Below are 27,598 nucleotides of genomic sequence, written 5' to 3'. Positions count from 1 at the left end.
GGCTTCGCTGGGGCAAGCCAGGACCTGACCTCCCAGCATGGCTCACCCTGCTGCAGCCCCAGAATAACACCAGGTAGGTGAGGGGCAGAGCACTGCCTGCTCTGGGTGCTGAGAAATGGTTTGGGATCCCCCTGGAGTTATTGGCTCCAAGTGACTGGGAGCAGCTGGGCGAGATTCACACCTCAGCTGCCTGCTCTGGGCACTGAGGAACTGAGCATGGCTGGCCAAGGCAGCAGGACCTGGGCAGCCCACTGCTCCTACAGTGCTCCCCCAGCAGGGTCTGAGGGCACCGTGCTGTGCAGGGAGACCTGACCGAGGGGTGGCCTGGCAGTGGCCATGCCCTGTGCTCCCCCTGTCCCAGTGGTGCTGGTGGCACGGGTTCTGGCTTGGGCAGCCTCCCTCCTGCTAAGCCACCCTGGATGCAATGCCACCTCCTGCCAGGAAGCTCTGCCTGATCAGGCACCAAGCCAGGCTGTGCCAGCCCAAGCCAAACCAAGCTGAGCTGAGTTGAACCATGCTGAGCTGAACGGTGCTTGCCTAGGTGGCACGACGTGCTGAACCAAGCTGAACCAAGCTGAGCCGAGCTGTGCTGTAGGTGCCGCATAACCAAGCCATACCGAGCCAAGCTGAACCATGCTGGGCTGAGATGAGATGAGCTGAGCTGTGCCAAGCTGAGCTGTGCCAAGCTGAGCCAAATCAAGCTGAACTGTGCCTACCTAGGTGGTATGATGTCCTAAGCCATGCTGAGCTGAGTTATGCTGAGCCATGCCAAGCTCTGCTGAGTTAAGCTGTGCCTATTTAGGTAGCATGATGTCTCAAGACGTGCTGTGCCAAGCCAAGCTTTGTCAAGCTGAGTTGTGCCTGCCTAGGTGGTATCTTGTCCTGAGTTGTGCCAAGATGAGCTGAGCCGTCCTGTGCATGGCATGACATCCCAAGCTGGGCTAAGCCAGGCCAAACTGAGTTGTCTACCTGGGTGTCCTAAGCTGTGCTGAAACGAGCTGAGCTGAGCTGAATTGCACCTATCTAAGTGGCATAATGTTCTGAGCTCCGTCAAACCGAGCTGTGCTGAGCTGAATCATCCCTACTGAGGTGCCACCATGTACTGAGCAGGGCTCAGCCGAGCTGAGCTGGGCCAAGTCAAGCTGTGCCAAGCTGAGTTATGCCTTAAATGGGTGGCATCATGTCCCAGGCAAGACTGAGCCATGCCAAGCTGAGCCGAATTGTGCCTCCTGAGGTGGCACAATGTCTTGAGCTCAGCCGGCCCAAGCCAAGCCGAACTGTGAATATCTGGTGCATCATCATGTCCTGGTCCATGCTGAGCTAAGCTGTGCATATTGAGGTGGCATGGTGTCCTGAGCTGTTCTGAGCTGAGCTGTGCCAAGCTGGACCAAGCTGAATTGTGCCTACTTAGGTGGCAAAATGTCCTGAGCAGGGCTGAGCTGAGCTAAGCTGTGCTGAGCCAAGATTAGCCATGTCTCCTGAGCTGGCAAAATGCCCTGAGCCGTGCTGAACTGAATCTACTTGGGTGGCATCATGTCCCTAGCTGAGCTGAGCTGAGCTGAGCCATGCCAGACTAATCAACACTGAACGCACATACCTAGGCAGCACAATATCCGGAGCAGGACTGAGCCAAGCCAAACCGTGCCGAACTGAGATCGAGCCGTGCCTACCCGGGCAGCGCGATGTCCCGAGCCGCGCCGCGCAGTACCGAGCCGAGCTGAGCCGTGCCGAGCTGCGGGTACCAAGGTGCTCCGCCTTCCCCGCTGCCCGGCCGCTGGTGTCCGTGCCTCTCCCGGTGCCCGGCGCTCCCGGTGCCCGGCGCTCCCGTCCCGCCCGTCTCCCATTGGCGGCGGCTGGTCCCGCCCCGCCCCGCTCCCCCGCCGGGCGGCTATAAACGGGCGCGGCGGGGCGGGCGAGCGGCAGCGGCGGGGCCGTGCCGGGCCCGGGATCGGGACCGGGATGGAGCCGGGGCTGGAGCGCTGGGCGCACGGCGCGCTGTGGGCGGCGCTGGCCGGCAGCCTGGCGCTGCGGGCGGCGCGGCGGGCGCCGGGGCCGGGCCGGGGGCTGGGGCCGCCGCTGGGCCGGGGGCTGGTGCTGCCGCTGGCGCTGCTGGCCGCGCTGCAGAGCCTGTGCCGCGCCTGGCTGCCGCTGCCCCTGGGGCTGGCCCTGGCCGCCGCCGCCGCCGGGCTGCTGCTGTGGCGGGCGGCGCCCCGCGGGCTGCTGCCGGTGGCGGGCAGAGCCGTCCTTGTCACAGGTGAGTGCGGGGACACGGCAGCGACGCCCCGACGGCACCGCCTGGGCTCGGCGGAGAGCGGAGTGGGGTGTCCCGCAGGCAGCAGGACGCTGCTGTCTGTGGGGTCCCGCTGGGGACCAACCACCGCTGCCAGCGCATCCCTCATCCTCTTCCACGTCCAAGCAGAACCGGCCGGGCTGTATCTGCCCCGCGAAGCAGGGAGTTGCAATGGCCCCTCGAGTGTTGACCGCTAGTTGCAGCATGATGCCGAGAGCTGCTTCTTCTGGAAGCCCTGAGATTAGGTGGGACAGAGCCAGAGCGCCGGCTTGGGACCCTGTCGGCTGGCCCCAGGGCTTCCCTCTCCTCTTTTCCCCTTCCCTTCCTCCCCTCTGGAGTTGTTCTTGGAAAGGTTCTCATAGTATCTCTAGAGGCTTCAACGGAGCTTGCCACCTAGTGCTGAGCATCACTGCTTCATCCAGAGCTCCATCCAGGGAGCTGCTGGCAACAAAGTCCTCCACTGTGTGGGTATCCTTGGAAAATGCTGCCCAGCTGCTGTCTGCCTCCTCTTTGGGCTGCCTGGTCCAAAGCTCCTCTGTGGTCCTGAGCTCCTTAGAGAATGTGCTATGCTCCCACGTTTTGCACAGCTCTGGCTTGCTGGCTGAAGCTCTTTAGGATATCTTGATATATACATGGTTTCTCACTCCTTCCTCCTGGCAGTGGAACTGAAGGATGAGAGCCAGGCTCAGCAGTGCATTGCTGTGAGGCAATAGTAGTGGAGCAATGAGGAGGAAGTGCTGGAGCTGGGGTGATTTTTGCTCCAGGTGTGCCTGGAAGGTGCTGCTGGCTCCACATGGATGAAGAGGGGAGGGAAATTTCTGGGCATGACCTTGGCAGTGCTCCCAAGGACAAGAGCCTGCATTCTGGTGGGGATGTCTGGGCTGGGCTTGGAGGTGCTGAAGCTGGAGAAGGCAGTTTGCTTCTTTCCTAGAAAATTAAGGCAAGACCTGGGTCCCCCTTCCAGCTCAAAGGGTTCTGTGGTAGCAGTAGGAAGTGCAGGGAATCCTCTCTGGAGGAGGAAGATCAGAGGAGCAAGGCAATGGATGAATGAATGATTCAACTGAGTGAAGGTCGAAGCTGCAGCAGGGCAGGGCTACCTGGGGAGGATGACTGACAGCCATACACTCACAGGTGCCCTGTGGCACACCAGCTCTGGCAGCCCTGGCTCCCTGGCATTGCCTGTATAATTAGTGAGTCAGTGGCTGGAACAAGGTGTTCTTGCCCCAGTGCATTGAGGTGGCACCTCTGCAGCTCTGATGTGTTTGCTCTTGGCTGTAAATATTTTGTGGTTTTACAGGTTTGAGGTGCAGCCCACAGTGCGGGATTGGTGTTTCTGTACTGCTGCTCTGGCAAGTGCCTGCCAAGGGGCAGATGTGAGGGCTGTTTTTTGCTGGGGATGGCATCCCTCACTTGAGTATTTGTATAGTAAATAGCCTGATTCTTTTATGAATTAATTCCAGGCAACTAGGTATTGAGTAGCTGCTCGTGTCTCCTGTGGGAGCAGCCGGGAAGGATCAGCTCGAGGAGAAAGGCAGCCTGACCTTCCTCTTCTTGCCAATGGGAAGCAAAGCCTGGCAGAGAGAGCAGCATGGGCATGGATGGCTGGCAATGTTGGGCCTCTTTGAAGGTGTGTGATGTCAGGGACAGAACTTCTGCGATGCTGTGTGTTGTGCTGGACCTTGGAGATAAGCTGAGAAATGGCACAAAGTCCCCTCCCTGTGGAGCTCTTCAGGTTTCAGCCTGAAAATCTTTAGGCATCATTTCCTTGTATACATATCTTGGCTGCTGTCTTAATCCTGCAGCAGGTTCAGTGATGCTTCTGGGGCAAGTTAAGGTGGCTGCAGTGCTGTTCTATCTCCCAGGTGACGAGTTTCAGCTCTTCCAGCTGCCCACTCTCCCTGGGAACAACCCTAAGTTGAGCTCTGCATGTGATGCTCCAGCCCCATGTGCTATTCAGACATCACTGGCTAAATAAAACTTAGTTATGGGAGGGATTGAAGGAAAACTAACTGTGCAGCTCAGCGGGAAAATAGCAGAGCAGCTGTGGAGCTGCTGCAGAGCAAAGCTGCTGACCCTGTGGTAGCAGCAGGGGCTGGAAAGTTGTGGCGTTTCCCATCTGTTGCAGGTTTGCATTTTTGACTGTTGCACGTGGGACTGGGGTTTGGCTGGAGCAGGGATGGGCAGCCACCTGCTGCTAAAGGGGAGCAAGGGATGCTGTGCTTTCCCATGAGGCATCCCCTGGGCTAGCAAAGTAAGTGGTCACTAATCCGTGCAGTGCTGTGTTTGTCTGGGGCTTTTGTTCTGCATCCCGATGGTCCTGCTTCTCCAGGAGCATGGCTCCGGTGGATGCAGCCTGGCTGGGGGCAGAGGGTAAGGAAAGTGTTAATCTTGTCTTCCTAGGGGATGTAACATCTGTTTTCAGGGAGGAGGAGAATGCCCTCCTGTGCAGCCAGGGGCTGGGAGAGGTCAGCCCCAGGAGGATGGTGGGGATGAGGAGGGGAGCAGAGATCAGCTGCTTGGCCTGAGCTGGGAGGGAGACAGCAGCTGTCTCCATGCCTCCTTTGGTCTGCTGTCCTGAGCCTGCCCTTGTCTTAAAGATGAGCCCACACCTGGCAGAGGCTTTGGCCAAACTCGGAAAACAAGGACCCAAACATACCTGCAGTGTGAGCAGGGTTGCTGCCTGACCAGAGCCTGATCCAGCCCTGGGAAGCTGCAAGGCAGCCAGTACCTGGTATCCCTCACTACAGTGTGTGACAGGGCACTGCCAGGTGCAGGTGCTGCTGGCTGGCACCTGTGGGCCTGTGGTGGCAGTGGCTCACTGAGAACTGCCTGCTCTGAACATCAAACAGCTGGTTTGTGTCTGCATCCCCCTTCCCAAATGTGAAATGGCACTGCTGGGTGTTCTTAGGGCCACTGGACTCCTCAGAGCTGTGTGAACAAAGAGGACAATTATTATATCCCATACTCCTTCCCACTGAGAATTGATACAAAAAGCAGTCCGGCCTCTGGAGCACGGGCAGGGCTGATGGGCTGCAAGAGCAGTTTTGGAGGGAGGTGAGGAGCTGCCATTTCTTTCTGGCCTCTCCAGAGTCAGGCTGACAGTGCTTTGTGCAAGGTTGGGCTTTGACTGAGTCAGTTTAGACATGAACCTACAACATCCTTTGGTTCCTGTGGAATTCAGTGAGTCTATTGAAACCATCCAACTCAACTGGGTGCCTGGAGGTGGTGGAGGGATGGCCAGGTGCATCCCAGGGCTCCACTGAGCAGCTGGAGAAGCCTCTTGCTGTGTAGGTCTGCCATGTGTGACTGTGGGGTGGTTCTTTGGACAGTAGCCAATTGCCCAATTTACTGCAGAGCCTTGAAAAGCACCAAATGCAAAGCAGCCCACAGAGTCTGCCTGCCTGCAGAGCAAAGGAAGGACAGGAGTCGTGTTACAAGATATTGGTTCATATGCTTCAGCTTGGATGGAAAGTTGAAAATTTTGAATTGTTGTTCTGTCTATAACGGTGGTACCTGAATTAGCTCTCCAAAAACCCCAAATATCAGGATGGCTGCCTGAGAGAAGCAGGCTGGGTCTCTTGTATCCTTGCTCTTGGTGCAGCCTGTGAAGGAAGCTAGGAGCACCTGCAGATTGGTCTGTCTTCCAACAAAGCATCTCTGTGAGCAAAACTGGTTGTTGGTCAGGCTGCCCAGACCCAAACATGCCCTGTCCTCCTCTCTTCTTCCTGGCTGCAGGGAAAGTGTGGTTTTCCTGGTGAAGCCTTCTTGTTACAATTGCATGCCCCATTAACAATCTGAAATGGGTCAGAGGTTCAGATCATGCTCAAGGTTAACAGAGGCTTTGCAACTTGCAGTGCTTCAGTGTTTCCCATGGACTCCACAGATGTTGAAGCATCTGCTGGCTGCAGCAGGAGTGAGTGATTCAATCCAGATGTTGGGGCTCTTGCTTTCTGCCATGAAGGTAAATCACTTTCTGTGGTAAAAAAAGCAGTGTTGCTCCCATCTGGACTTTGATGTTGTCTTAGATCTATTTTCCAGCTAAACAAGGTGACTGAGAAATACTGGGGTCAAGGATTCAGGGCTGGCTCTGGCATGGGCACCTCTGCACCACGGCGTGGCCAGAGCACCTGCACAGCACTCTCACAGCCTGTGTTTGGTGCTGAGCTTGCCAGCAGCCTTGCCATGAGAAATGCTTTGTGCAAAGGTGCTGCAGCTCTCCATAGGTGACTTTTATTTTGCTTCTGGAGCCAGTGATCCAGCTCAGAGGTACCTGGGATTTTTCCCCAGCCTAAGTGCAGGAGGTTGGAACTAGGTGATCTTTCAGTCCCTGCCAAACCAAACCATTCTGTGATTCTATGACTGAAAGTTGAAAATCAGCTTATTCCTTGAAATTGCTCTGATTTTTCCAGAATCTATTAAAAATTAACAGCAGAGGCAGCTGCTGCCTCCAAGCTGAGGGGTGGGACAGGACCAAAATCAAACACCCAAATTCCAGCCCTGGTGTACACACAATTCCTGGTATCCATGAAGTAAAAAAAAAAATGCAACATTTAACTCTAGTTACAGGGTTTGCTAGTGGCTTTTGGGAACAGAGCAGGGAAGCTGTTTTTTCTGCCTCTATCTGCAGGGCTGAAGCTCTCCCCCCGCTTTGTCAGCAGCCCTCCATGGATTTAGGATTCTTCTTTCCCACGTAAGGTTTCTTCAGAAATAGATACCTACCCCTGCTCACCACAGGCATGTGGATAGATATGCTTGGCTTTTTCTCACTTATCTATAAAATAAGCACTTTTGAAGCCTACTAATGACACAGACCTGTTGAGGTGGGAGTTTTTAGCACCGTTAACCAAAAATGATGAGCACAGCTAATTAGGAGGAAAAACACATTGAGGTTTCATACTGTGGGAGACTGGAGTTGGTAGAGAAACCCAAGCTGGCTTGATTAACCTCGGGGTTATGCGGGGACATGAGAGCAACAAAGCAAAGACTTCCCTGCCGAAATGAGATTGTCAGATGGGAACGGATGCTTTCGGAAGAAGTGTAGGCAGTTGCTGCCCTCTAGTCCAATGAGCAGCACATTTTTAATGAGGTCTGGGATTGGGTTACCCACTGTTGAGTCTAGCTCCCCTCAAGCCAGGATCTGGTTACAGAAGAGCCAGTTGCTGCTTTTACTGCTGGGAGCACAGCACAGGGTTGGTGGACTTGCCCAGCCAGGGTTTTGTCTGAGGGGGCTCTTCAAGGTGTTTCCATCAAATATTTGCCTTCTCCCCATAGTTGCTGGTCTAAAACTCCAGCTGGAAGGGCTTTTTTTTTTTTTTTTTTCTGAGGAGGAAAGGCTGCAGGGCTTTTGTACCTCTTCACTTTATGATGTCTCTCCTCAGATATGAGGTATTGCTGTGGAGCCTCCAAGGCCAGGATCGGGCTTGGAGCCATCTGGGTTAGTGGAAGGTATCCCTGCCCACAGCAGGGGTGTTGGAATAACCCTATAAGGATAATGCTATAAGGTCCCTTCCAAACTAACTGTTCTATATTAAGGTGGAAAATGCTCTATGATAAGGTGGAAAAAAAATTTCTATGATAAGGTGGAAAAACTGCCCTCATGCTGTCAGTGCATTGCTACATGTATAGTTTAGGACTTTTTAACCTCTCCAGCATGTGCCTGTTACCTCCTTCCCTGCTCCCCTCAGTGGCTGCGGTATATTCACCATCTCCCATTCTTCTGTCTCAGCTTGTATGTGCAACATATCACTTCTGCTTCCTTCTCCCCTGGAGAGCTGCCAGCCCCTGAGCTTTATCAGCTTCCCCCTCGGGAGCTGGCTTCCCTGTCACACATGGTGCTGTCCTGGGATTTGCTGGCTCTAAGGCTGTAATCTTGAAAAGCAGTTTTTGGCTTTACAGGCTTTGCGGCGGCGCTTCCTCTTGTTGGGTGGTTGACCCTGTGGAGCCAGATGGCGAGTGACTCCCAGGCAGGCTGGGAACAGAGAGAAGGGATGGGCTGGAAAGCTCAGGTACTTGCCCAGACGTCTTCTGTGGCAGCTCTGAAAGTCTGGCCTCTCAGAATCATAGAAGCTCTGAATAGTTTGGGTTAGAAAAGATTTTAAAGACCATCTTGTTCCAACCCCCTGCCATGGGCAGGGACACTTTCTATCAGACCAGGTTGCTCCAAGCCATATCCCACCTGGCCTTGAACACTTCCAGGGATGGGACAGCTGCAGCTTCTCTGGGTGATAAGGGTCTTATCCTGCTATGAGTAACCCACTGTGACCAGTGTTTGTGCTCTCTAGGGTCCTGGTTACCAGGTGGGGATAAGCTCCAACCTGGGGTGTGCAGCCATCCCAGGATGAATTCTGTCCTCCTCTTTCAGCTGTTGTGCTGGCCTCTGCCTAAGCTGAAGGGCACATGTGGGTGCTGCCCTGGCATTGTCTGGGTCAGCCCAACTATGTCCAAGCACATCAGCCTGGAGGGCCACCCTCATGTATTTTGGGGAAATTGCACCAAAGTAGACTTATGATACTCAAACTCTTACTCTGAAGAGCTGGTGAGAGCTGCAGGTGAAGAGTAAGGAGGGCACAACTTCAGCTGTGTATGGAAAGGGCAGGTGGGTTGGGGTCATCATGGGGCACAGCTCTGAGCCTGGGGGCTTAAACAGCTAAACAGCTCAGTGTATTTCAAAAGCTGTCTTGGCAGAAGCTCAGTTGGTGTTTGCTCAAGTGTTTTCCTCTGTTTCTAAAAAAAAAGTCCCCCGCTTCACATGGATCTGGAAGCTGCAAAAGAAAATATTTGGTGCAGCTGTAGAGACCATCATGATGAGGGAATGGGCAGGGCTTGCACCACTTCTGCATGCTTGGGACTGTGGCATGAGGTGGGAGTTTGCTCTTGTGACAAGGAGAGTGATGAGATGGCACCTTACAAGCAAAGAAATATCTCATCAGCAAAATACCCCTAAATACTATCCCTAGTGCTCCATTGAAACTGCTGTAGCCTTATTGGGGTGCTACAAATTCTGAGATGCTTAACATGGTGATCCCCTGGGCTTGCTCTGACCTGTTGCTTTGGTCAGCACTGTCCCTGCTGGCATCACTTATGACTTGCCCACAGTGCTGTCTGGGTGGCACTTCAAAGCTCTCCCATGGTTGACCTGTCTCACCACATGGTTATAGACTTCCTAGTCATGCCGTGGCTGTGGTGCTTTGCTGTCCTGGCTTAAAAACACCTTCCCTGAGATGTCCCTGGGTGGTGATGGCTCATGGTGGTCCATGTAGAAGAGCTGTTCTTCCTTTCAGCTGCCTGTGGATGGATTAGCTCTGCCTGTAGCAGGCCTTAGGCATGACCTGATACCTCTCTTCGCTTGTTAGCACACAGGAGGGATGGATATGGGGCTCGGCTGGTGGCTCTCCAGCCTGCTGGGAGTCCCTGGAGAGCCCTTTTGCAGACTAGAGGTGCCCACCAGCATGTGCCCCTGCCATGGCTTTATTGCCACCACCTTATTCCCCAGGAGCATCTTCAGACATTCCAGACCTAGCCAGTGGAGCTTTCTGGCTTCTCAGCCTGTTTCCTACCCAGCCTCTCCCTCTCCAAGAGCCCAGGTGGATGCTACCAGTGCCAGCTTGCCACTGGCACGGATCTTGACTGACACCTGATCTTGAGTGATCTGGTCGAGTTGTGTCTCTGGGCCATGGGTGTCCTTCCCAGTGACAGCTCTTCCTGATGGATGGCTTTTGAGGCTTGTCAGCTCCATGTTCCCAGTTCACCATGTTCCCTTTGAAGTTTATTATTAACCCAGCTATCACCATAGCTCTTCACAACTTCCTCTTCTCCAAGGGACAGCCATTCATCCCAGATTAGCTCTCATGTACGGCCTGTGCCAGGCGATGTCTGTGCTGCTGTCTTCTCTCGTGTATCCCTGCCTCCTGGAAGATCAAATTCTTGACTGTGAGAGTCTCACTGCTCCTTTTGGGGAGAGGATCTCCCCTCGGTGGAGACAGCAGGTGCCGGAAGATGCCATCCAGCCCTGGTGTGCGGTGAGCGGCTGCTTCTAGGAAGTTCCTGTGCTCTCTTTCTGCGAAGTGTTGCAGCGATGCTGGAGGTGGCACTTCCTCCCCCCACCCCCCGTCAGCTTGTGAGCCCAGGGTCACTGCTCACTGCAGCAGCATCACTGCCATGCCAGGGCTGGGTGAATTCCTGGGTCCCAGCCTCTTTGAGCATCCCACCAGGCACTGGCCTTGCATTGCAGGGGGCGGCTGGGCTCATTCCTGTCCTGCTGTCCCGGGCACTAACAAGCTCCTGCGTTCATTAGCCCCACTGGTGGCAAGCAGCATCTGCTGCTCACAGCTTTGGTGGGGGATAAAACACCTGGTTGGCTTTTAGTGACAGTGATGGGGAGGGCTGTGGCCTCTGACACTTTTTTTATTGCCCAGCTGCTCTTGTGCTATCAGTCCCCAATACTGATGCACCAGTAAAACTCCTGAGAAATGGTCTTTAATCCAGAAACTGTGGTTACATTCACGCTGGCCTGGGGCCTCCTTGTCATCTCTATCTGGTTGTGTTGGTCGTCTAGGCAGAAAATCAGATTTCCCCCCTTCTCTTTGTTAAGTGGGAGATAACTTCCCGGGTGGAGGTGATGACTGTGAGGCCCCAGGAACATTTGGCTAATCCATTGTAATTCCTACCATCTGGCTATTGTCCCCGGCACAGGGAGGGGCAGGTCACCCATGTACCCCCTGCCATGAGCATTCCTAGCTCTGCCTTCTGTCATGAGTCTCCTTGTAGGGCTGAGGGCTTGTCTGCCCCATAAGGAGTTTGCTCTGACCCATAGGACCTGTTGGAGGGATGTGGCTATCCTGGGCTGTGGGAGCCATCAGCAATCTCCCTCCAGCTACCCGTGTTATATCATGCAGGGGGGAGCAGGGGTAGTGTGTGCCCCCCTTGGCTCAGGTCCTGCTCAGGAAGGTGGCTGAGGCTTTGCAGGGATGCACACCCAGGCTGGGTCGGGAGCTCCTGCATTATCCACTCACTAGGGATTTGGGGATAGAATTTGGGTCATCCCTAAAGGTATCTTCCGGCTTTAATTTAATTTAATTTAATTAGCCTTGTGGCTTCCTGAACCCCAGTGCTGAGGACCAACAGTAGCATCACTAGGCCTGCTGCCACCCCAGCCCTGTCTGCCTGTGCTTGAGCATGAGGGCTGCTCCCATGGGGAATGGGAACATGGAATGCCATGCAAGCCAGTGGCTGGGGTGGTGCTTCCTGTGGACAGTGATGACTGGATGGGTTGGGGGCTGTGGATGCTCCTTCCCAGCCCCACTCCCACAGAAGTACCTTGGCAGATGGTGGCTAATGCCTGGCTGGGGAGGTCAGGGCTGGCTGTGGTAGCCCAGCTGCTGTGGGGACAGGTGCTCCTGCCTTCCCCTCCCTCTCTGGTGCCCTGGCAAGAATTTGTTCCCTCTTGTCCAGGGCTGACATCACCCCTTTATCACTCCTTGCTCCAAATGTGTGCAGCATCCGGAAGGTGTTGGCCACTGGGCCTTGCCCTGCCCACACAGGATTTTGCTGGGCATTTTATCCTGCCTGGACCTGCACTGTGCAAGGACCCCCTCCTTGAGTTCCTCTGGGGGACTGCTGTCCCCTCTGATGGCACCATCTCCAGCTGGTGCCACCTTGTCCTGTGCTTCCGCGCCCATGAGATGCCCACGCTCCCAGGATGGAGTTGAAATGAACAGCTGAGTTGGGATCAGTGCCTGCTCAGGCACCCAGCTGAGCCTCCCTCAGTGCTGCCTGGCTAAATCCCATACCATGCCCAGAGAAGCTGGATACACGACGGCAGTCAATCCTGTCAGAGCCAGGTCACTTTTAGCTTGGCATCCCAGGCAGAGTTTGAGCCTGAACCTATGGAAACAAGTGGCTCAGCATGTTAATCCATTTGGCCTTGGTGCCCCAGCTCCCCGCTGTTGATGGTGTCCTTGAGCCTGGTGACAGCTCCACCTTAGTGAGGCCTCTTGAACAGGGTAGTGGGACACAGCCCTAAAGCTCTTTGGGGAGGTGGGATTGGTGTCCTGAGATTTGGAGAACAGCAGGAGGAACCCAGCCTGCAGAGCTGATGGGGGTGGAGGGGGTAATTCCCTTCTGAGTGCCCAACTCAGCCGGCAAGCTCCCAGTCAGTGGAAGATGGAGCATCCTCAAGGGGTGTCTCCAGCTGCCTCGCTGCCAGCAGGAGGGCTGCTGACTGACCACACTGCTAGGGTGACCATGGGGGAGAGGGTCTGTCACAAGGGTACTCAGCCCTGGGACAACCCCTCTTCAGCTTCCACAACAGGATCCTCAGCTGGGGTGGCTGTGGAGGGCCGAGATCCAGGGAGCTGCCACTGTACCCACCAGGCTCTGGGCAGTTTTGTAGGCACATGAGAATTCTTTAGCTAAGCTGTGCTTCTCACTGCTTAGGTTTTTGTTGGTCCTCACCTGTTGCACATAGTTCAGGGGTAAGGATGCAGAGGTCATAAGGATGCACAGCTTGTGGTTCAGGGACAAGGGTGCTCAGTTTATGGCTCAGGGATGATTCACAGCTCACAGCCTGAGGATGAGGATGTACACAGCTCATGGCTTGGGGATGAATAAGTCTGCCTTGTAGCTCAGGGCTTAAGATGCACAGCTTGCAGTTCCACAGCTCCGGAATGAGACTGCACAGCTCATGGCTCACGGATGGGGACTCTCAGCTCGCGGCTTGGGAAGGGAAGTCACTCCTAGGTTGTGTTGGGGTGAGCACCGCAGACCTGTGCCGCCAGCCCTCCATCATGTACCGTGCCAGCAGTGGGGGCAGGGGCAGGCACGTGGTTGTGGTTCAGCAGCTCCCGGGTCACAGCCGTGTTATTGACCCTCTCTGCTCCAATCAAAAAACCGTAGCACTAATTTTGAGCATGTCTGTGTGTGGTGGCCTTGGTGCTGGTGCAGGAGAGCAGGGTGAATACCTGAGACAGCAAAATGTCAGAGCGTGCCATGCCTGACTCACCTGAAAGAAATGTGTCCACACCAAACTGGGGCTGCAGCTTCAGCCGGCTCCTGGCAGCGAGGAAGCACGAGCGGTGCAGGCTGGCTGGGAGCTGCCCAGCTGGCACAGCTCAGCCCCGGCAGTGGCTCCGCTGTCACCAGCGAGGAGCAGCTCTGGACAATGGATGCAAGATGCTGTGGTCAGTCCTCTTTGCCCCCCCCAAAGTGGGCAGGAGGGCATCCCTTATGATGATGCTGGAGGCCAAACCTTTTTGCTTGCTCAAGATAAGTAAAATTGGGGCTTGTCATGCCAAAATTCTAGTGGAGGCTTGCGTCTCTCACTCTTTGGGGAGCTGCTGAAGTGGCTGGAGCTTCTGCAAAGTCCTCAGGAATTGCTGCTGACCCGCTGCTCTGGAAAACGTCCGTCTGGCCCCTGGTGCAAGAGTTTGTTCCGGCTTGCTGAGCCTGTGGAGGGCTCCTGGATTTTGCAACCTGGACTCAGGTTTTGCTCTTCTCCTGCTGCAGAAAAAGCCTCTGTCTGCTGGCCCAGGGTCCATGGGGATGTGATACAGGGGCTTCAAGGTACCTGCTCTCCTCTGCTGCGCTCCCAATGCTGGGCTCCTGTGCTTCATCTGACCACGTCCCTCCCTCCAGCACGACTGTGAAACCAGTTGGCAAGCTGGGAGTTGGGGCGGGGGGAACTGGCGCCGGCATCTCCTCGTGATGCAGCATCCTGGGAGGGCAGCGAGCCCAGCGCCAGCCTTGCTGGGGCTGCACAGACTGGACGGCTCCAGCGCTCCCGGCGGGGCCGGGCCAGCGGCAGTGGCTCCTGTGCCAGCTCCAGCGTGGCCAGCAGCTCATGTGCTGGTGGCCATGGGGAGTGAACATGGCCCTGGGAAAGCTGCCATGCTTTGGGGCCACGTGTTATGGGCCCAGGGGGTTCATTGTCCCTCCCTGCACTCTTGGCCATGCCTGAGCACAGCGGATGGGAAGCTGAGTAGCAACGGAGACCTTAAATAACACCAGAGCATCCTCACCCTCCTGGCCTTGGGCCTCCCGCCAGCCTCCCAGGAGTTTTTTTTTTTGGTATGTGTGTGAATAAATTAGAACTTCCGAAACAAACCCTCTGACTGCCCTGCTCCTCTAAGGCAAAACAAATCCTGCCTGACTTGGACAGCATGTGGCTGTGTTTGCTCCCTCCTTGCCAGACTTGCCATAAGAAGCCAGCAAACCTGGCTCTGTTTTTTGGGATGTTTCCCGGGGTTTTGTTACGTGGTGATAGGAAGCTTCATGTTTGGAGTGGAAGCTTTTCTTGCCAGCTGCATGGGATCAGTGCAGGTAACCCTCCTGTCAGCTGAGTCATGGTGAGGCTGTGGCCACAAGCACTTTTATTTTTAAACCTTATCTTTATTGCAGTTTTCTCCCGCAGTGCTCAGAAAGGTGAAATGCACCTTATCTGTTTGTCTGCTGGCAGCATGCACTGCTCCTAGGGAGGGGAGAGATGGATGTGCTGTGCTGGCAGCACCTTCAGCGTGCCCTGCAGACCAGGGCTCTGGGGGCGATGCTGGGGCAATGCCAGGGTGATGCTGAGCCAACCTGGCACACATCCATGAGTGTTGGGTGTTGTGTGGGAAAGGGAGGTCCCCTGCAGCCCCTTCCTGCTAACTGAGCACCTCTGGGCTGTGTTATCACTCTGGCCTCTGGCCAGAGGTTTAATTACATGTTTCTGACATAGCAATAGAGAAACCTGAGCTGGGGACTGGGACAGAGATGTTGAACCAATGCTTAGCTGGCACCCCAAGAGCTGTATCCCAGCCTGGGGGCATGGAAGAGTGAGGCAGCCAGTCCCTGTGCCCACCCCCTCCCCCCACAAAGGCCAGTGGAGGGGTGCTGAATCTTGTGAGCTAACAGTCCCCAGGACCACTGTTGTGTCCACCCTGGGGTGGCTCCGGGTGCCACACAGGGTCCGTTTTCAGGGATGTCCTCACAAGCACCCAAAGGTGCGGGGCAGGAGCGTACAGGGCCATGGGGCTGCCCCTGCAGCGCTCCCCTGTTAATGGTTAATGTGACTGGGCAGCAGTTGTGGCACAGACTCCCCGAGCTATCAGTGCTGCCATCGGCCCCGGGAACAGCCTGTACCTTGCTGCTGCTGCTGTTTGTTTGCATCCTGGCCGCTCCACCCTGGCCACTGGCCTTGTGACCGCTCTGCAACAGCCAGCTCCCGCCTGGGCTGTCCCCCAGACACCCCAATGGCAGCTTTGCAGGTGACAGTGTCACCTGTGGTGCCCCTGTTTGAGCAGAGACGGAGGAAATGAGGCTGGGACCGGACATGGAGCACCAGTACTCTCCTGAGTGGTTCAGCCCATTTGGATGCTCCCTTGAAGGATGCAGGGTAGCAGAGTAGACCAGAATCCTTTTTTTCCCTCACCCTTTTTAATCCCCTTATGCCCCAGCCAGGTGAAGAGGTCTTATGCCTCTTGACCACTTTCTGGGAGACAAAAAGCATTCGGCAAAAGTCTCCCACTGAGCCTTATTGCCAGCTATGAATGGTGCTTGATGGAGCTTTTAGAGGCTATTTTGAGGGTTGATGAACTCACATTGCTGCAGGGCTCTGAGCTGTTCAGCTTCTTATTGGTGCCTGCAGGTTTACCTGCACCTTAAATCAGGGAGGTGCTCAGAGCGATGGGGTTGCAGATAAAGACTGTTTTCTTCCTCCAGCAAGAGAGAGAAAACAGCAGCTCTGGGACCTGCTAATGCCCCAGGGCAAGGTCACATCCTGATGAGTCAGGAGCTACAGCGGGGTGCAGAGCCGAGGTGGTTCTCGGGCAAGGGAAACTGATGCTGGGGTGGATGTTTGGTTCCCGGGGTTGGTTCCTGGTGACAGGCAGAGCTAAGGGATCTTTGGGAGCTGGAGACAGTGGCTGTCACTGTCCACTGCAAGGCTGTTCCCGTCTCTTTCAGGATGTGACTCGGGCTTTGGGCAAGCAACAGCCCGGCACTTGGACATTATGGGCTTTCGGGTGTTTGCCAGCGTGCTGGACCTGCAGAGTCCCGGTGCCCAGGAGCTGCGCCAGAGCTGCTCGACAAGGCTGACGCTGCTGCAGATGGACCTGACCAAGACTGAGGACATCCAGCGTGTCCTGCAGCATATCCAGGCCCACACCAACAGCACAGGTAGGAGCTGCCTTTGGCAACCCCACAGAACTCCCTGGGATCTCAGCCTGCAGCCAGCATGGCAGTGGCAACCCTAAATGTGTCTCCTCAGGGGGCTGTCTCCCTGTAGGCACCTGTGCCAACAGCCTTTGACAGGCTCTCTTCTTGTCCTGGGGCACCCAATTCCCTTGCAGGACCCCAGTCAGCCTGGGGAGCAGCTGGGAATCCCAGGGTGGGGCTTCCCCATTCAGGTCACCTCTTCAAGCATCCCATCCCCACAGGACTCTGGGGCCTGGTGAACAACGCCGGGTTCAATGACACCATCGCTGATGCTGAGCTCTCGCCGCTGGGCAAGTTCCGCACCTGCATGGAGGTGAACTTCTTTGGCTCCCTGGAGCTCACCAAGGGGCTGCTGCCCCTGCTCCGCTCTGCCGGCGGCCGCATTGTCACCGTGAGCAGCCCTGCAGGTGAGCAGCTTCCCTCCAGCGTGGCACCCCTGGCACCCTCAGCCCAGGCATGGCTTGAGCAGCCCCATGGTATGATCCAGCTCCCAACCCACAGGTACTCCAACTTTCTGAGCCAACTGGCACCAGGAACTCTAGAATGAGCTGGCAGCACTGCTAAACCCCACAGCAGACACCAAGATGTGAGGAGACATGGAGGCTGACAGTCAGCCTGGTCACAGGCAGCATGGACAACCCAAGCCCAGCTGCCATGTGCCTCCATTGGGCATTATAGCCCTGGCCAGGGTGGAAAAACCAACTTCCTCTCCCCTTGCCCTTTTTTTTGCCCATTAAAAAACACTAATCCTCCACTGGGGATGACAATCCCAAGCTTTAGCTGGACAAGGAGCAAAATCCCAAGCTTTAGCTGGACAAGAAGGAAAATCAATTTTCTCCTCCCTCACCACTTTTTTTCCCCCCATCAAAACATTGATTTGAAGCTGATTTCAGTTGTTTTCTCAGAAAAACAAACACCAAGCCATTTCCTTGAGCAGGGGCCAGGAACACAGCCCTACACAAGCCCTGCCTTTTCCCCCCATTCTCCTCTGTCCCTGCTGGAGCACTGGCTCACTCATTCTTTCACTCATGCCAGGTGACATGCCCTTCCCCTGCCTGGCAGCCTACGGGGCCTCGAAGGCAGCCCTCAGCCTGGTCATGGACACCTTCCGCAGCGAGCTCCAGCCCTGGGGCATCAAAGTCAGCCTCATCCTGCCCGGCTACTACAAAACAGGTAAGAGGGTCAGTGCCTGCTCCCTGTCTGTGCCTGTGGGCAAAGGACAGGTATCCCAGGGAGGCAGAAGATGAATCAATGGGATGCGCAGTTGGTGGTGCAAGCATGCAGCTTCTGAGCATCACCAGACATACTGGGACAGCGGCTACCCTGTGGCCACTGGGCTTTGATGGATTGGAAACAGCATCACGATCAAGTCCTGCCAGCAGATCCCATACCACTAGAACTGGTCAAAGCAGCTCAGTCACGTTTATGATAACAGCATCCCCACTGCAGTCAGGATCCAAGACCCTTGGTCCAGTCTCAGGCTACCAAGAACCATGATGGTGCCAGTACTGTACTTCACTCACGGCAATCTTTACCAGGGTCTCAGCTGGACCTTCCTGTGAGGCTGGAAGGTGACTGGGGCTGCTGGCACCCATGGTAGGGGGGCTGGAGCGGGGGGCCCACACAGCTCACAGGGACTGTTTTCTTGCAGGGACGACATGCGACCCTGCCTTCTGGAACCTGCAGAAGCAACAGCTGTTGGCCAGTCTACCCCAGGAGCTGCTGCAGGCCTACGGCAAGGAGTATGTGGAGGAGATCAACCAGCAGTTCATCCAGTTCATGAAGGTGGCGGTGGAGGACCTCAGCGCGGTGGTGAACAGCATCACAGAGGGGCTTCTGGCTGCCAACCCAGCCGTGCGCTACTACCCAGGGCAGGGCCTTGGGATCATGTATTTCATACACCGCTACCTGCCCTATTTTGTCCGAGACTTGTTTTTGAAAGGATTCTTCATCAACCCCAAGCTGCCCCGAGCCCTGCGGCGAGAGCACCACAACGATGTGAAGAAGGCCTGACCTCAGCCTGCACAGGCCCTTCTCCTGGGCTTTCCAGGCACACCGGCCCCTGAGCGCGTGCAAAGCCAAAGGCACTGCCCTCCTGCACCGTGGGGGAACAATCAGCACTAGACGTTAAAAACCAAATTTCTTTCCAAAATCAGGTAGATCTATTTTCTATTGTGCAAGAATCAACATTTTCTAGAGACATTGGTTTTGTATTTTTTCTAACCATGTACCCTCCAAGAGGCCCATCCCTGCCTGACTCTGCAGCTCTGCACTACAGGCCGGGATGTACCTCCTCAGCTACCACCTTCCTTACTGCTCTCAGAGCTGTTTGTCTCCATCCCCTCTTGGCTGGGTCAGGGCTGGGACCCTGTGGCCGCTGCCTCCCTGCCACTCATTACACACTCCACATGCTCCTGACGAGTGCAGGGGCCAAGACCAGGCTGCCAGTGCTGCAGAGCTCTTCATGAGATGAACTATGTGATTGTCACTTTTTAAATAAATCCATTCTTGATATTCCAGCAGGTTCTGGCTGTCTCCTTCCACAGTGCAGTGCTGCAATGCTGCTCAGGGATACCTGGCCTGTGAGCAGAGCTATGCTGGGTCATGGCTGGCACCGTGCCGAGCACTGTGGCAGGAGCCTCGTATGCAGCAGCAGGTGCCACAGGTACTCCCAGAAAAGCGGTCAGCCTGCCAGGAGGGATTTGTGCCTGCCCCCTGATCCTCTCTAGCCCTATGCCAAAAGCTTTCTTTTGCTTTGCTCTGACTCTATGGCCCTGCTGGGGTAAGGATGGCAGCGGTGACAGTGCCCCATGTGGACAGCCCCATGCACCAGGAACAAACCATTCAGCTCCAAAATCTTACAGGAACATGGATCACTCCCATAAGGCTGCACTCCTTAGCTCAGCAGCCAGCTCAGGAACCACACCAGGCTCCACTACCACAACTACCAGATTCCCTGTGACTGATGGAGGCTCCACCTGGAGCTGCAGGAACAGGTGCCCAAGTAAGCAGGAGAGCACAGTGCAGTAGGCAGATATTTATTGGTGTAAAGAGGAGGGGATCACAGGAAAACAAACTACAGAGGCGACCAGAGCACAAGCTGGGACAGAGCCACTCTCCATTGATCCTTCCTCTTAGCAGCATCCAGTGTGTTTCCCTCCAGCAAGGCTTGTCTGCTGCCATTGCACATCTCCCGGAACTCAAGTGCAAGAAGAAGCTAGCCAGGACAGAGCAGCAAAGAGCAGGGCTGCCACACTACGCCCAGGGCTTGGCTCCCACCCTAGACTACAGATAGGCAGGGCCTGGGACATCCCTGCCCCCACCAAGGTGACTAAGGCTGCTCTGTCCCCTAGCCAGCTGTGCCATACAGCTCCATGGTAGTGCCAATCCACCCTCTGCAGGGAAGAAGCCTGGATGTTTACCCTGGAGGGGTGCAGGGGTCCACCACCATCTGCAGAGCCCAGACGAACCCCAGCTCTTGCACGGCTGTGTCAGTAAACTGCAAGCTATGAGTCTCCATAGCTCTGAGGAAGGGGCTCAGCCAGCTTATGGAGCCCTGTCCTGGGCAGCAGGGAGACTGATGAGAGCTCCTTCTGCAGACACAGAGAGGCTGCATGAGTGCAAACACTGCCAGAGTGGGAGGACTGTGCTCACAAGCACTCTGGCTCTGCCCTCGCATTCCCACAGGCTCCATTCCAGTCCTGGCCAGAGTTGCTTGGTCTCTCCCAGGTCAGGGTTCACTACAAGGGGACGCAGGGATTGCACAGCAGCATGGGCTACACTACAAACCACATTCTAACTACATCTCACAGGAACAACACTGAGTAGGAGACGTGCAGAGCACTGACAGAGGCCCCTCAGCCATGGCAGACGTGACCCATTCCTCTGCAGCAGTGGGACTCCCTCAGAGGCAGCCCCCCACAGCTCTAAGAGCATAAGCACACACAGCAATTAGTACAGGAACACTGTGACTACTGCATACACAACAGGAGGCCCTCCTGCTGCACAGGGCTAAGCCTGGACCACTGGTCCCTCCGGACGTCTCACGGCACACACAACTCCAGCTTTTGAATAATTTAACTAGCAACTGTACAGTTTCCTCATTTGATCCAGTTCCACAGATGGGACATCCCTGGAGTCTGGGCAAGGGACAACTGAGGGAGTTAGGGGTCCCTCCGGACTCCAGGGGTGGGAGGGTTGGACAGGAGCAGAGTTAGAAGATGGGAATGTAGTTGTCGATCTTGGTCCTGTGTCGCTGGGCGATGCACTCTGCAATCCACACAATGTTGCGGCACTCCTGCTCCTTCAGCTTCACAAAGGCATAGAAGACTCCAAAGTGGAATTGGTTGAGGAAGGCCAACTTGTTCAGCTTTACCTGGGGAAAGCCCAGAGGAGGACATGTCATTTGTTCACCTCAGATAGGAGGAGCTGGTCAAGGCAAGCATGGAGCTGCCTGGAAGGAGCCATGATTTCTCTGCAGGCTGGAAGGCTCTGCACAGGTATCCTGCTCTGCAACTCTCTAGGTCCTCGGGACAGATCCAACCTATAGCACATGGCTCAGGACAGACTGACATTTGAAGGGGGATATATTTATAACTCAGGCACTATAAAAGTCCTTATTTTCCATGTAAATGGAAAACCAGCACTCTGGTTTTGCTATTGATGGACCAAATATCCATTAACAACCCCAAACATGTCTCCTCACACTGCTAGAATCTGTCTGGGTGAGATAACAGGCCAAGCACTATGCCAGGCCCCCATTCTCATGCAGGAGCAGAGGGCAAGCATGCTTCTCCTTTCCCCAAACCCTGTTCATCCACAGCACTGCTGACAGGGCAGTAGACCAGTTTCCTGATACCTGGAGCTTTGCAAATGGCATATGTCATGAAGCATCTAAGGGCTCACTCACCTCATGCTCAAAGAACCTGTCTTCAAGGGTTTTGTCTCCAGGGTTGCTGCCAGCCCCTTCAAACAGCAGCTTGTACTCCTGCAGGAAGGCATTACATGAGAATATACCCTGTACTCAAGCTCAGCAGCACTTGAGGGCCCCCTGTGTCACATATACTCCAGCCACCCTGTCAAGTTAGAGGACAGAGAAACCAAGAGTCCTGCCCCTTCTCCAAAATATTCAGTTCTCAAAGACGTATCATTGCTTTGAGCCACAGGAAAAGGGGCATCAGGTACAGACCCCCTCCAAGTACAGACTGCAGTGTTTGGGCCAGATCCCTGTGCCCACACACACAGGCTGCTCAGTAAGGGGACACTGAGCTCTCTGACTCCAAACAGGTCCCCAGCTGTTCACAAAGTGGCTTGAGCACAGACAAATCCAAACACGTCCTCCCAGGTCAGTGTCTCACCTTGAACTGAGCCAGAGCTCAAGGCTGGAAGTGGGGCAACACCACTTCTCACTGAAGACACATTTCCATTCCCAAATGAGGCAAGGAGAGTCTGTACTGCTGCCACATCAGCACCTCAAGGGTTTGGTGGTAAGGGCAGTCCCCACACCCTTGGACAGGGAACATTGTCTCCCAATCACCCCTAAAATGACAGCCATAACTAACAAGCCAACAACATCTCAGGCAAGCCAAGTCCTGCCTAAGCAGAGCACAGGACCAACAGCATCAGAGAAGACTGGCACCTCTCTCCCCAAGCTGTCAAGCCACAAGTTCCCCCAGATCCTAAAGAAGCTCTGACCCAGAGCAGGCTCTTGTACCAATTCCCATGGCCCTCACCCCAGGGCGTACTCACAGGGTAGTAGTCAGCAACATTTTTGACTTGCTCGTAGTCATCTGCCCTGGCCAGCTGAGCCAGGCCCTCAGGGTAGAGCTTGCCACAGTGTGGGAACAGCTTGGCTCGGTCCTCCTTGGACAGCTCAGTACCAAATGAGTTGATGGTGATAATGAAGGCCCTCCGGTCAGCTTCAAACTGTGGGAAAAGAGTGGCTCATGCTGAGATGCAGTATCTTTACCAGAGGCTGGCAGATATCAGTGCTGCTCTGCACACAGGCACATCAGAGAGCAGCATGAGGAGGCTGCTGGGATGTGTACAGCTCTCCAGTGCTCAGCTAGGGAAGGGTACAAGTGCAGACTCCCAGTATGCCCGGTACTCGGGGAGCATGCAGGTGAGGAAATCCCCATCCCAGGCACAAGCCAAATCCTGCCCGAGTCAAGGATTGTCTCTCACCTACTGCTGCTGAGTTCTGCACATCTCACAGCAAGCTTTGGCATAGAGACAGGCTGTGATCCAAACAGTTCTGGGAGCTCTCCTACATGTCATCCATGTGAGAGGATGAAGATGTTGCCACAGACAAAACAAATGTATCAGTACTTGGGGAACAAAAGTCATGCCCAGGCAGCATTCCCCAGGTCTCCCAGTGAGCAGGTCAAACAGGCATGGGGATGCTGAATGCTAATTGGAGAATGCTGGACAACTGGCAGACAAGATGAGCCTGAGTAGGGAGTGACGACCATCACTGTAACACCATCCAGTTATGGAAGTTTCCAGACCTACCTCCAGGATTGGGCACATGGCATCTGCCGTGGTACCTCCCAGCGTCTTGCAGAACTTGTAGAAGGACTCCAGGTAAGCCTGGAAGAGAGAGGGCAGATAAGCATTCTTCTACACAGCTTCATCTACTCCCCTCACAGGGCCCTTCAGCAGAGGACAGACAGCAAGCAGACTTTGCTTGCTTGCTCCTAGACGCTCTGTAACACAGCACAGGCACTCTGGCCCCATATGAACTTGCCCACACAAGGACTGTGCTTTCCCTAGGAGCCAGAGACATGAAGGGTTGTGGTCAGGTTTGTTCAAGTGACTGCATGAGCTTACTGTGGGCAAGATCCCCAGGCAGCAAGGTTAAAGCCTATTTTTCTCCTTTGAGTCGCCTAACTCATTTTACTGAAGTCTCACGTGGTTTCCTGACCCTGCTCTGGCCTCCACAAACATGCCAAGCCACACAACCATAGCTGCAAGACCTACACTCAGAAAGTAGCGCTGTGTAAGCAGAGTCAAGAGATGAGACAGGACATCTGTGAAAGAAGCCAGCCATTCTCTCTAATTCTCTTTTCACACTGTGGCCACTTGGTCTCTATCCCAACTGAATCACTGCAGAAAACACAGAGCCAGGCACAGCTACGCTGCCTCCAGGAAATCCTTTGTGGAGATGTTCCGTAATCCATCTGGAAGATGACTCTGTCTCCCAGGGGGAGCCTAAGAAGGCTGTGGATGGCTAAAAGTATTGTTCAGCAAAAATGTTCTCAGAAGAAGTGATCAAGTATTAAAACACCTCCCCGAGCAGAGAGCTGCAACCAGAATCACTTCAAAGGGATGGAATAAAAGGTTACTGAGACACCACAAATCTCTGCTTTATCACAACTCTAGGACTGAAGATGGACCAAGAATGTACAAGTTGGGATACCCTCAGCCTCTACACTAGGAAAGCACCCGGATTACTGTGTTCTGTAAGTATTTGTTACCACACAGTGCAAGAGGACAATGTTGGGTGAGGATCACTTGCCAAAGAAAGCCTCTCCAACACTTGCCACTGCTCAGGCGGAGGAGAGCACAGAGCATCAGTCTGCAGAGTCACCACAGGAACAAGGACATAGAAACAGATGCCATTTGAGGCTGACAGGAAAGGGAACGTGGAGAAGAGACTCAGTCACTACCTCTGCCCTTATCATAGCTCGTGCACAAACCTAAGGCTTTAGAAGCAAATACAGGTGAACTCAAATATCCAGCAGTGAATGGGGATCCAATATCAGAGACAACACAGAAACAGTCTGTAAACAGCTGCACTGAGTGCCCTTCCAGTGACAGCAAATGACAGAAAAACTTCAATGTCTGAAACCCTTGCCCCAGGAACAGAGGTGTCTTTGCCTTTAATGATCCTCAACGGGTCTTCCCTTTCATGAGCACACCCCCTCTGCCTTCTGCTAGCCTCATCTGTCCTCAAATCCAGTCTGAAGACAGGCCTGTGGCTTGCCCATCCACACTGACTTTTCCAACATCATCTGTTTGCCAGGTGAGGAATCCTAGCCTTTTTTTGCAGTTTTCTGCACAGAAGTTACACCCAAGCTTCTAAATGTGTCTGCCTTAGCATCATCTCCTGTTCTGCTGTTCATACTCTGAGATGAGCGGAAGGAGATAGTGTCCAGGTCAAAACACACTTTACAGATAGATGCAGTAGCAGTGATACTCATACAGTTCTTTTCTACTGTTAGGAGCATGTTACCTTGTATGGAGATAATTGCTTAGGTCAATCATTACCCAAGATTCCAATTAGTAGCAGGAAGGAACAAGGAGACCCTCACTATACAAGCAGAGTTAGGGGTTTCCTCCTGGCCTCTCCCATACACCACTCCACAATCAGCCATGCTGATTTGCCTACTTTATTTTATTGTCCAGTCGCAAAGCTCCTTCAACTGGTTCCTACAAGAAAGTCACCAGCAAAGGCCAACACTCAGCTGGCTTCACTTCAACAAGAGATGGAACAAAGGGAGTAAACACTGAAGATAACAAGGCCAGCAATAAAGATAACAACGCCAGCCCACTTCCATTGCAAGATTTGGCTGCTGAAGGCACTCTACAATAGGCACTGACCATTTTTAACCTCTGTTCCCCATTTTAGTCATATTTCCATTTGAGAACCTTCATTGCTAACAAGAAGCCTTTGTAATAGCCTTCCTCCTATGAATCCTGATCAAACCTTCTGTCAACACACTCATAGCTTCCTTACAAAAAATCTCCAGTATGTCTGGGAGATAGCACTTCCCCTTCCCATGCCAACTCCACATGAACACAGGCATCTGTCCCGGGCCTGTTGTGCTTTTCAGAGCAGCTCTCTGCAGATTTCAGATTTTATTTCCCTCATTTGCATTGTATTATACATTTTCCAGTCCCTGGGGAGAGAGGTAGCTTTAAGTAGTCTGTAAGCAGCAATCACCTTTTCTGCTCCTTCATCCCGGTGATTTGTTATGGACAGAGCCCCTGTATTCCCCAGGGGCTGCTCTTAAGCAAGAACCAGTGCCAGCACACACTGAGGCATAACAGGCACCTACATTTCCATTTGTGGGTAGGAAGAGCAGACTACAAAGTAGTATTGAGCCTCAAAAAGGCTATGGGAAAGGACATGGCAGCTGGGATCCAAGGGGATACATCCCACCTCCCTCCCAACCAGTTTTCCCTGTGCCCACTCTGCTGCCTGCCTTGCCCCTCCTGCTTCACATTGAGACCGAGGCCTGTGCCCTGCAAGGCTGTGGTGTTTATGCACAAAGGTGTCCCTCCCTGTTACAGCAAAGACCAGTACATGCCAGAGGCCACAGGCAGCTGGGCATGACTGCTGACACACCGCTCCTTTTACCTCCCTTTGCCTTCTTCCCTTCACGCCTGACCTGCTCTCTGCCTCTCCAAACAGGCCACTGCTTCCTTGGAAAGAAGGGGTCACCCGACTGCAGGCTGGCTGTGACCAGCCAGAACAAGATTGACAGATAAAATCTACATCCCACCCCTGATCCAGAGAGCTGAGATGGAGCGATAGCCACAGCCTGCACATAAACACATGCTTTGACACTGCCAGCTAAAACCAGACAGGGCCTGCAGAGGAGATGAAGCTCAGGACAAGGAGATCCTTAGCCCCTCCACATCCCTCTGCTAATACTCTGCCCAGGTTGCACCTTTCACACTACTCTACCAAGAACATCTAACCCAAATCACAACCACAGAAGGCTTGAGCAGACAGCTGGAAGGTCTTTGGGAAGGGCTCAAGACAGGGAGTGAAGCCAATGGGAGTCCTTCAACCTAGTTTAAGTTTAGTCACTGTGAATGCAGTTAACTGCACCTCTGAACGCGTGTGGTAAGGGAGCAGACTTCTCCTGCTTGCCTGGGGCATGAGTAAATTCAAAGACACAACCTCTGCAAAATCTCTTGCACAGACACTTGAGAAAATCCTGTTTGCCTAGCTCTGGTGCTCTGACTCAGCAGAGCTGTGTGATCAGATGTCAGGCCCCTCCAGAAGTATTATCTTTACTTTTCAATGGATGCAAGTAGGTTATGGCCATGTTTAATCACCATGCCAGGAATAAATAGGGAAGTTTACATCTCCTTCCTTTCTCAGAGTCTCTAGCACTAGGACAAGAGGCAACAGGCAGAAATTGATGCACAGAAGTTCCACCTGAATATGAGGAAGAACTTTTTTACTGTGTGGGTGACCATGCACTGGAACTGTTTGCCCAGAGAGGGTGTGGAGCCTTCCTCACTGGAGATATTCCAGAACCATCTGGACATAATCCTGTGCCATGTGCTCTGGGATAGCCCTGCTTGAGCAGGGAGGTTGAATCGGATGACCCACTGTGGCCCTTTCCAGCTGAACTCATTCTGTGATTCTGTGACTCGTTTACCTTATAGAGCGTGTTTCGAATTATTTCGATATTCATTTCATCCAGGTCCTGTTCAGATATGCAGTCCTGGAAGAAAGCAGCTGAAACAGAGACAGAGTTAGCGTTGCCCTAACCAGACCCATGCTCAGCACTTTCCAGACTCAACAATACCAGGCAGAAGCACACCCTGTGCTGAGCTTGTCCCTCCTAGGTCTGGCTCTTATCTTCAGCAGCCAAATTGTCATGACTCAAAACCTCTGGCTCTACCATGGTTCCTTAGGCCATAACAATTTTTGGGCATTTCATAAGAAAATCTTTCTTCACCCCTTAGTCCTATGGTTTTGTTAACAGCCTATTCCCAGTGGAAATTCTCAGCTCTAGCACCCAGTACCAGTGACAGAGAGAAGCCTGTATGTAAAAATAAGCAGTTCCCAAACTGTTCCCAGATGCAGGCACTTGGAGGTGACAAGGCAGCTTTGAACTGCCTGCTACAGCATTGCAGGAGTGCTTAAGCACCTGTGAGACAGCAGCTAAGTGAAACAAAAGGAGCTGATGCTTCTCCCTCCTTCTACACTATCTGAGTGGGGATTAAGAAGGTATGATGATGCCATAGCTCGTATAGCCCATGACACTGGTCATGACTGGAGTCAGGAGTTATTTCTCCTGGTCAAGTCTATCAGTCTCATTTTCCACTTCTTCCAGGAGCTTTTATTTCTCTAGCTGAAAGTTAGTAACAGGAGAC

General features: G+C 53.9%; 2 protein-coding genes across 2 annotated transcripts in view; one reads left to right on the top strand and one right to left on the bottom strand.

The window, feature by feature from the left end:
• Window positions 1-1,959: 1,959 nt before the first annotated feature.
• HSD11B2 (hydroxysteroid 11-beta dehydrogenase 2) lies at window positions 1,960-18,999 on the top strand. The gene is made up of 5 exons (XM_021541024.2): window positions 1,960-2,254; window positions 16,229-16,441; window positions 16,702-16,887; window positions 17,516-17,653; window positions 18,132-18,999. Exons 1-5 carry the CDS (start codon window positions 1,960-1,962, stop codon window positions 18,491-18,493), a joined length of 1,194 nt encoding a protein of 397 aa, XP_021396699.1. The 3' UTR covers window positions 18,494-18,999.
• A 503-nt stretch (window positions 19,000-19,502) lies between these two features.
• Window positions 19,503-27,598, bottom strand: part of ATP6V0D1 (ATPase H+ transporting V0 subunit d1) — a 34,586-nt gene continuing 26,490 nt past the window's right edge. The window contains exons 4-8 of the mRNA XM_021541123.3: window positions 26,878-26,957; window positions 22,991-23,068; window positions 22,229-22,405; window positions 21,390-21,467; window positions 19,503-20,855 (exon numbers count right to left, since the gene is read on the bottom strand). Coding sequence (XP_021396798.1) covers window positions 20,694-20,855; window positions 21,390-21,467; window positions 22,229-22,405; window positions 22,991-23,068; window positions 26,878-26,957 — 575 coding nt within the window. The 3' untranslated portion in view covers window positions 19,503-20,693. The remainder of the gene's footprint in view (window positions 20,856-21,389; window positions 21,468-22,228; window positions 22,406-22,990; window positions 23,069-26,877; window positions 26,958-27,598) is intronic.

The sequence above is a fragment of the Lonchura striata genome, chromosome 13, assembly GCF_046129695.1.
Source record: "Lonchura striata isolate bLonStr1 chromosome 13, bLonStr1.mat, whole genome shotgun sequence".
NCBI classification, from domain to species: Eukaryota; Metazoa; Chordata; class Aves; order Passeriformes; family Estrildidae; genus Lonchura; species Lonchura striata.
Note: the sequence above shows the minus strand (reverse complement) of the source record. Positions and strands in the feature narration are given on the sequence as shown.

Bases quoted from the DNA above. Each gene is read 5' to 3' on its own strand.
- HSD11B2 (XM_021541024.2), top strand. From the start codon at position 1,960: ATGGAGCCGGGGCTGGAGCGCTGGGCGCACGGCGCGCTGTGGGCGGCG. The intron at 2,255-16,228 runs GTGAGTGCGGGG...CGTCTCTTTCAG, and splicing joins CAGAGCCGTCCTTGTCACAG to GATGTGACTCGGGCTTTGGG. The intron at 16,888-17,515 runs GTGAGCAGCTTC...CACTCATGCCAG, and splicing joins CACCGTGAGCAGCCCTGCAG to GTGACATGCCCTTCCCCTGC.